The sequence below is a fragment of the Nannobrachium achirus genome (assembly GCF_963921795.1).
Source record: "Nannobrachium achirus genome assembly, chromosome: 13".
NCBI lineage: Eukaryota > Metazoa > Chordata > Actinopteri > Myctophiformes > Myctophidae > Nannobrachium > Nannobrachium achirus.
Genome location: NC_137833.1, coordinates 62,037,315 through 62,047,154, shown reverse-complemented (window position 1 = coordinate 62,047,154; position 9,840 = coordinate 62,037,315). Strand labels below are relative to the sequence as shown.

The 9,840-nt window shown below is 48.6% G+C and overlaps 1 protein-coding gene across 1 annotated transcript in view; it reads right to left on the bottom strand.

Moving 5' to 3' along the window:
- LOC308297487 (uncharacterized protein) overlaps nt 1-9,253 on the bottom strand; it is a gene marked incomplete at both ends in the record, with an annotated part of 36,462 nt that extends 27,209 nt beyond the window's left edge. The window contains 3 exons of the mRNA XM_080740892.1: nt 3,008-4,139; nt 8,802-8,963; nt 9,176-9,253. Of these exons, the coding sequence (XP_080597018.1) occupies nt 3,008-4,139; nt 8,802-8,963; nt 9,176-9,253 (1,372 nt within the window). The remainder of the gene's footprint in view (nt 1-3,007; nt 4,140-8,801; nt 8,964-9,175) is intronic.
- Nucleotides 9,254-9,840: the final 587 nt, after the last annotated feature.

Sequence of the window (9,840 nt, the reverse complement as noted above, 5' to 3'; positions counted from 1 at the left end):
ACAACAGGATGAAAGCTCTCTTCTTCCATTTGTGCTCTCTTCCACAATAATGCAGTCTATAGTTACAGTGTGTGTGTGTGCCTGCGTGCGTGCGTGCGTGCGTGCGTGCGTGCGTGCGTGCGTGCGTGCGTGCGTGCGTGCGAGCGTGCGTGCGTGCATGCGTGCGTGTGTGTGTGTGTGTGTGTGTGTGCGTGCATGTGAAGTTGCACACCTGTGACTTAGCATGAATAACGTTTGTCCTTGAGAGTCCTCTCTCGTATCAAGTCAAGGTCAAACCAAACTTAAACTCCACCACTGCAATGAATACTGTAAGCATACATACGGCATACAGTAGGATATTTGAATGGAAATGATGCATATAAAAGACATTGTTTGTGAACAATGGCTGACATGTGGATGACAATAGACCTTATTCACATCGCGGCCATCTTGGATCAGATAACCACATGGGGTGGCAGCCTGCATTACAAACGCAACCCGGTATCGGCAGTGGAAGCTTGTGATTGGCTGAACCGGAGGTAGGGAGCGCTCCGTTGTGTTCCCCTGGACCGCGCGGAGGTGACGAAATTCGGGGGGCTGAAGATTTACTATTCTGTCCATAACGGCACATAAGTCGGTCACGCCGCTGAGTCGGCTCATGATATGAGTTCTGTTCCACCAATTTCTTTTCTCTTAAAATTTTTATCCCACGATTTTGCAACCCATTTTCACCCAGTGCCAATTGCCTATGTAATCCTGGGCTCTGCTCTCCCTCTGCCGCGCCTGGGGAGACAACGGACTGACCTCATGCTTCCTTCAATGCATGAGTAGTCCAAGTTGTTTCTTTTCACCTGACAGGGGGGATTTCCCCGGGATGGACGTAGCGCGTGGAAGGAACACGTTATTCCAACCAGTTCCTTTCCCCTCCATCAAGCGCCCCGGCTGGCCAGGGGGAGGCATTATTGAGACCAGGATTACTGCATGTTTTTGTGAGGGTATCAACCCTAGGAGACACGGGGAGAACATGCAAACTCCACACAGAAAGGCCCTATCGCCGACCCCACCTAGGGTGTGGGCGCTGATGACGCGGAGGCAGAAACACGCCCCCAGCACCCACAGCGTCCCCCGGCGGGAATCGAACCCAGGACCTTCTAGCTGTGAGGCGAAGCACTAACCACTGCGCCACCGTGCCCCGTTCCACCAATTTCTTTTGACCAAATCGACAAATGGGCAGATGACAACATCAACATCCCAAAAAGGATTAAATAGAAGGGTACATCCACAATATTCATGGTAGTTAGGTTACAATGTCTATACAAAGACTTGCTACAGTATCTGTGCAGACTAGTGCTTGCTCTGCCATCATATTAACTTACTGTATCATGATTTTTGCATATTAATCAGCATATTAACAAATAGTGAATATGATGGTGGAGCAAGCACTGCACACAGATAGCAAATCTTTGTACACAGTAAGGTTGCAACCTAACTTACCTTGAATTACCGTGGATGTAATCAATCTACTGTAGCCCTTCTATTTAATCATTTTGGGGATGTTGATGTTGTCATCTGCCCATTTGTCAATTTAGTCTAAAGAAATTGTTGGAACAGAACTCATATTTTGGGACCATGGTTTACAATGGTTTGTAATGCAGGCTGCCACCCCATGTGGTTATGTGATCAAAGATGGCCTCGATGTGAATAAGGTCTATGGCTGACAAAACAGCTTCACAAAACTCATCATTCATACAGCCAACCCCCAGGGCAGTCGAGCAATAACAACGAGCATGGATTACTTCTATTTTGAAATGCCTAAACTGGGACCCTGTTACTACTGAAGTATGTCTAAAGCAGGGGTTCCCAAACCTTTTTGTCTCAGGGCACCCCATACATATTTTTTTTAATCCGAGGCATCCCTACATTATAATTTTCACTCCCATGCAGCACCTTATATTTATAGCATATCGTCGTTGTCGGGTGGAAACCTTGTATATCCAAAACCGTTAGTTTTGTATTCATCATCTATAAAATGTATCAAACTAGTGAAAACAGCAGATGTACAAGCACACAACGCCTCGCATTGCGAGGCGTTGTGTGCTCGTAGATCGGCTGTTTTCACTAGTTTTGTGCGACAGTCTTGTATGATGAAGCAGGGCTTTGCTTTACCAAAAGACGTACACATTTGAAACTTGGAGATACGAGGTTTCTGCCTGACAGTGACGATATTTCAGTGATTATGTTGCGAGGAAAACGTTGAGATAACAGTCATTTTGGTTAGAACTGACTGGAAATAACTTTGTACTTTACAAGTTTAAAATGTAACTAAATATTTTTTCAAGTGTCCAAAAAAATTCCAAATATTATCAAATGATCTTGCGGCACCCCTGGACTGCCGTCGAGGCACCCCAGGGTGCCCCGTCACCCACTTTGAAAACCCCTGGTCTAAAGGAACAGAACAAACTAGGTGGATGGATGTCATAACGATTGAATCAGTGATCCTGAATGACGCGCCGTCCCTGCGCCTGTTATGAAGCTTTAGTTTGAGCGTCATGAATGTGTTAGGAATGTAATTCAAGTTAGGGCTGTCACAATTATTACATAATCGTCAATCGCAATTATTTGACATATATCGTAATTATGTTGTGATAATCGTCATAATCGTTTACATGTTGAATTTTTTATATATGTGTTCAAACATTAAAACATTTTTTGGAAATAGCAGATGTACAAGCTCACAACGCGACGCGTTGTGAGCTTGTAGATCGGCTATTTCCACTATCAATGTTCTTTTAAAGTTGACATACTTGACAAGAGTAAAGTTGTCAAGTATGTCCTTCATTTCTTTGTATATTTAGGTTATGTGTCACATCTACCATGTGCAACTTCAAAGCCAAACAGAAATGTTAATCGTCAGCGTCGAAAACACAATTAAATCGCTAATCGCAATTATTTGAGTGACAATTAATCGTCATGTAAAATGTCATAATGGTGACAGCCCTAAATTCAAGTAGTGTTTCCTGAGTCCTACCGTTGTAGAGGCTCTGATCCTCTCCTGTAGCCCTCCTCTGGCCCTCCCGTCCTGGGGAGCCTCCAACGTACCTCCCCTTCCCGTGCTCTAGGCTGTGGTGGTGCTGCTGCTGCTGGTGGTGTTGGTGGTGGTGGTGTCGAATGGACTCCGGACTCCCCACGATCACCCTCCCTTTCCTCAGGAGGTGATCGGGGGTCCCCGTTATTACTTGGCTAGCACAGACAGCACCTCCTCCCCCTAGGCCCGCGTGGTGGGCCAGCCTCTGCCTCTGCGACAGGTCCGGGCTGGACTTGGCCGCTCCCTTGCGAGAGGAGCCCGGGGAACCCTGCCCCGAGACGAAGAGGTGTTTGTGAGCCATGAGGTCCGAGGCGTACGGTTTGGCGTGAGAGGAGTCGCACGGTAGCCTAGCGGCGGGGGACTTGCTGTGCTTCTCGGGGCTGTGGCCCCGGAGACTCCGGGGCTCCAGTTCCGTCAGCGACCCGCCGCGCGGGCGGCAGGACTGGGGGAAGGTGTGGTACTCCGGGGTGTCGCTGCAACGGCGCTGGAACACGTCCCCGCCGCACGGTTTGTGCGGATGGTGGTCCGAGGAACTAGACCTGGACCCCGGGTTGGCGCTGGAGGACTGGCCGCCAGCAGAGCCCAGGGGAGGAGGAGGAGGCTTGTGGTGGGGGTTGTCGGGGCTGTCGGTGCTCCCCGCGCTGGAGGTGCTGCTCCCGTCTCCGACGTCGCGCAGCACGCCGGGCGCCGGGGCGCCTCCCAGCTGGGACAGGCTACTCTGGCTGTCGATGGAGCTCCTGCAGCCCGCGCCTCCGCCCTGCCCTGCCGCGCCTCCTCCTCCCCCCGCCGCCGCCGCCGCGGCGGCCAAGGCCACGGCCGCGGCCCGCTCCTCCTCCAGCATGAGGCACACCTCCTTCAGCTCCATGTTGTCGCGGATGACCTCCAGCTGCCGCTGCTCCAGCTCCTTGAGCTTGTGCAGGTAGACGGAGACCTCCTTCCGCATGATGCCGGCGCTGTAGCGGCCCAGGCGCTGCCACTCCCGGGACACGCGCTTCCCCTTCTGGCGGTCGTCGTCCAGGAAGCAGCACAGGTCCCGCAGCTCCTGGTTGTCCTCCTGCAGCTTCTGGTTGACGTCCTGGTTGACACACACGCGCGCACACACGCACACAAATACACAAACATACACAGCGACAGGTCAAAAGCATGCCATGTACCAGGGACGTGCAGAGAATGTTAGAGTGGCAGGGGCTGAAATTCCTAAAAGGGCACTTTTGGTGAAAACATCGAAAATAGCAGACCTCCAAGCTCACAACGCGTCGCAGTGATGCCACACTGAACTAAGCATAATCAAGTCAATACTGGAGATTTTTACACAAAGAATGCAATTATTTCAACATAAGCCGATGCGTTCAAGTTCAGGAGAGTTTGGACATGGCGATTCTCTTGAATGCTGCCTTCAGGTATGGCATGGAAAGAGCAGCATTTGCATTTCTTTCACCATAGTGAAAACTGCATTCATGGTCTGGAGAGGGCAGTTTTTACAGGCGGATAAAAGGGCAGGGGCTCAAGCCCCCTTTGATGTCTATGTGTTCATATGCCTGCTATTTTTGCTTCTTTTGGATGAGATATTAGAATGACAAAGTAGGACGTAGCAATATGTATGCACTGTGGCCTTCTGAAGTGAAGGTGGAAATATAGTGACCCTCTCCATCATCAAAGCTGCCCACCCCTGCTCAGTTACTGGCCAAAAAGAGAGAGGCACGTGAGAAGACAGGTTGTGGTGACCACCTTGGCATCTGACAGTTGGTCCTATGAGAACTCTCCCACCTGTGCTTTGTTTCAGAAAGGCGGATGAAACAGACTTTTAGCGTTTAGTTTTTTTTTTACACTCTCTGTTCTGTTCAAATGCAACCTTGTGCTTTATTCTGCAACCTGGCAAGCATCTCATGAGCCTGGCATCCCACAACACACACTCACTCTTACACACACAGGCACGCACGCGTGCGTGCACAGTCAGAATGTGGAAAGGCATACATGCAAGGGCATAGCCTATACACACATAATGGGAACAAGGTATACATACGCATTGGGTACAGCAAATGCATACACAGGAGCAGACACTCACATTGATTGCACACACACACACACACACACACAGCAGACAGAGAAGGATTACACGTGCAGGTATACTGTGATTTATCACATGCGGTTGTAACTTAGATAACAGTTGGTCAGTGCTGCAATGTTTTTTTTTTAACAAAGGCTGTGTACTTTGATCAAGGAAAGACCAGGGAATGGATATGAACTTATTGCGACCGTAGGTCGCAGTTACTTTTACACTCTCATACTATCCAAACCTCCACCAGCCGTCAGTCCGTCAGTCCTTCCGTCACGTCACTCGTCACACGTCACACTTTCCCCCTACTCATATCTCTGCCACCGTTGCCCCGATCCATGCCAAAATTTCCACACAAACTCCTTGCCAGCCAAACTACAACCTCCAAGGACCCCCGGAGCTCCAGGGACCCCCAGGTCCCTGGGGGACCCCCAGGTGTAAAAAAATGACCAAATGTGCAAAAATGACCACCCCAACGGGGCTGCTCACGGGGAATTCCCGGGGACCACCGACTCCTGGTGCTCCAGAACGGATGCAAAAGTGGTGGCGCCCCCAGTGGAGGACCCCCTCCACTGCAGCTCACATAAAATGCCTTAACTCGGGCTAGGAGCGACCGGGAGAGCCGGGGCCGGTACCTATTTGTCCGCCTCGGCGGCGCGGAGACCCCACCCCTCATTTCTCAGTCTGTCGGTACACAGTATGTCTACACTCATGTCATCAACTTGGATCTGTCCCATATAGCGCCACCTTCAGGCCGATTTTTTAAAACACATTTTTGGACACTGCTCCTACAATCTTTGCCCTAAAATCACGCAAATCGCTACACAGTATGTCTACACTCATCTCATCAACATGGATCTGTCCCATATAGCGCCACCTTCAGGCCGATTTTTTAAAACACATTTTATTTTTGGACACTGCTCCTACAGATTTTGCCCTAAAATCACGCAAATCGCTACACAGTATGTCTACACTCATGTCATCAACATGGACCTGTCCCATATAGTATGTAACCAGTAAGACTCCCTAATCGGGAGATAAGCGACCGTAGGTCACTTATCTCCACAAATAGAGCAAAAATGTGTTTTTCCAAAATCTTCCTGATCCATGTTGATGACATGAGTGTAGACATACTGTGTAGTGATTTTCGTGATTTTAGGGCAAAATCTGAATCGGCCTCATGGTGGCGCTAGAGGGCCATGTGAGAAATGAGGGGTGGGGTCTCCGCGCCGCCAAGGCGGACGAATAGGTACCGGCCCCGGCTCTCCCGGTCGCTCCTAGCCCGAGTTACGGCATTTTATGTGAGCTGCAGTGGCAGGGGGTCCTCCACTGGGGGCGCCACCACTTTTGCATCCGTTCTGGAGCACCAGGAGTGGGTGGTCCCCGGGAATGCCCCGTGAGCAGCCCCGTTGGGGTGGTCATTTGGTAATTTTTGCACATGTGCTCATTTTTTACACTTGGGGGTCCCCGAGGGAGCTGGGGGTCCCTGGAGCTCCGGGGGTCCTTGGAGGTTGTAGTTTGGCAGGTAAGGAGTGTGTGTGCAAAATCTGGCATGGATCGGGGCAACGGTTGCGGAGATATGAGCAGGGCAAAAGTGTGACGTGTGACGTGTGTGACGGACGGACGGACGGACGGACGGACGGACACCTCGAGCAGCTTTCTGTAGTAAGTGCGACCTACGGTCGCAATCAAAACGCATCTGTCCCATCTAGCGCTACCATCAGGACGATTTTGGTAAAACAAACTTTTGGCCTATTTGTGGAGATAAGCGACCAACGGTCGCTTATCTCCCGATTAGGGAGTCTTACTGGTAGTTTAACTGGATATTAATATTGTGCTGGGCTGTATGACATAACTTTGATGCAAATCCAGATCATTTGTATAATATGATTTAACTCGTGTATAGGGATGGAACGATATGAAAATGTCATATCACGATTATTGTGATAAAATAAATCGCGATTTACGATATTATCGCGATAATCAAAATCCATTATCCTGGGCCCGAACTTTTGCCAAAAAATGGCAGATCTACAAGCTCACAACGCGTCGCATTGCGTTTTTTGGCAAATACATTTGATAGAGAGTGAAAAAGGACTGTATCAAGTAAGTATTACCAATTATAGAGGGTTTAAGTGGTAATAAAAGGTGAATTGATCCCAGTGCATGACGGACGACGATATCACAATAAATTAAATCTCCACAATACGTTTATCGTGAGTGTTTTATCTCTCGATAAACGATAATATCGCTTATCGTCCTATCCCTACTGGAGTAATATGTAAGGTGTGTTTTGGGCTGTAGAATACGTGTGCACGTGCAGTATGAAATTTGAACACACATTTCAGATGAGTCATCAGTCGGAAGCAAATCCCACAATGCAACAGGTGTGGTCATGTTCTCCTCTTTCCACTGTAAGGCCCTTAAATAACACTGTACATTCTGTGAGAAATATCTGCCAGACGCGGTAGCTTTATCATCTACAGTCGTTTTGATTGGTAAACAGCATACTGTTCATTATGGGATTATTTTGGGGTCGGTTGTCTTGCATCCACTTTCGCCATTGATTCCAAATGTAACATAAAACATCACACCTCTGAAAACCTGAAGCAGAAGCAATAAAATATACTGGTTGCATTTCCCAATGGAGCTCGTTATATATTATTCACATATTTCCAAGAATTGCTTAAGCCTACAACACACTTATAGATAGGCTAAAGTAGACTAATATGCCTCTGGTCAAAATAATTGATAGATTTGATACTTTGGTGTACCACTGAAGTGTGGACAAATAATAATATACAAGCTCACAATGTGTCGCGAAGATATCTAAAATGGTTATCGATAGGCTAAAAATTATATTTATAGGCTATAAGAGGTTAATGGGGACCAATTTTTGATTTTGTTGATCAACTGGGTGAAATACTTCCATACTGGCTATGAGGCAAGCTCTGGGTGGATTGCTATAGCGCCAGGTTGAAAGACAAGTGGTTCAACTATTTGACATATCATGCCCTTTGCAGTTATTGCACACAGGGGCGTCACAAGGGGGGGTAGAGTGGGACTGAGTTACTAGGACCCATGGTGAAGGGCCCTTAATTATTTTATACTTTAGCTATTGAAAAATAGCAGATATACAAGCTCACAGCGCGGCACCGATTGCCACGCTGAGAGCTTGTAGATCTGCTATTTTTTAAAACGCCGTGAAAATGTGTGCAAATCTTTGAATATATGTGTTTTTTAAGTAAACTTTTGTAGCACAAATTTTGCTTCTGGGGGGTCCCTGGAACTAAATATTTTGAGATGGGGGTCCGTGGCCAAATACATATCATTTTGGGGGTCCTTCACATGAAAAGGTTTGAGCACCACTGACATAGAAACATAGGTTTTTCAAAAAACCTTAGAAGGATTTGAAATATTCGAAGGCTTGCACAAATGTTCACGATTTTAAAAATATAGCAGATCTACAAGCTCACAGCGCGGCACCGAGTGCCACGCTGTGAGCTTGTAGATCTGCTATTTCAATAGTTACTTGTTATCTGCTATGTATCAATAGTTAAAGCACAAAATAATGTGTAATATAGCCTACGCATTCCCAGTATAAATGGGATCCTTGTACCCAGGGCCCAGAATTTGGTGTGACACCACTGCACCTGCAGGCCCCACCCACCCATCTCTCACCTTCAGGCTCCGGATCTCGTTCAGGTGCTGCTGCAGTCTCCGGTTCACCTCCCGCATCAGATTGCTGTGGTCCAGGATGACGCTCATCTTCTCCGTCTCCGACCTCCGCAGCCGGCGGACCAGCTCTTCCCTGCCCCATCTCTGCAACTCCTCGTCGGGTACCTTGCAGAGGAGTATCATTTCAGAAAGAAAATAAGGAAGAAGTTTACCACTTCTCCCATAGGGATGCCACATTTAAAGTGGTTTAATAAATTAATGGTAGGCCTATCTATCCTACAATATGCATAAAATAACTGCATTTTGAGGTTAAATGTGAACACTAGGGGGTGGCAGTTGCCATATCCCCTGATGCCCCTAACGACGCCCCTGGGTACCTTGGAGAGGTCGTTCCCCGGACCCTCTGCTGCACTTTTGGTGGCCGCTGACAGTTGCGGCAGCGTCCCTTTCTCCATCTCCTTCCTCCAACTCAACGCTATGCGCTATGCTAAAGAAGTGTTCAGCGAATCTTCAGACACCCCCCGAATCCAACCGAATCCAAATACTCGTGGCTTTTATTCCCTTTAATTCCATGCAAATTACGTTTATATCATTTTCCTGGTCTCTCCTCCGTCTCTCACGCCCATTGTGCAACTCTCTGGTCTTTACAGGATCCCTGCTGGTAGAAAGCCGGTCCGCACTCGGTGTCTCCTCCCGGCGGAGAGACCTCCTTGGCCGGCTCTCGGGCGGTGGATTCCGTGCTGGAGGTGCATGATGCTGCTGCCTCCTCCTCCCCGCCTCCTGGATGCTCTACTGCAGCCGCTATGCTTGGAGAATGTGCACGGTCACCGCGCTGCCTGCGCACGGGAGGAGGTGGAGAGAGAGAGGAGGATGAAAGGGATGAGAGGGCGCTTCGAGAGAAGACGATCGAGGTAGCAGGTGCAGCAGCGCCTTGAACGCAATCCAGGAGAAGAAAAAATCTCTCTCTCTCTCTCTCTCTCTCTCTCTCTCTCTCTCTCTCTCTCTCTCTCTCTCTCTCTGTCGTTGTAATTCTTGACTTTTT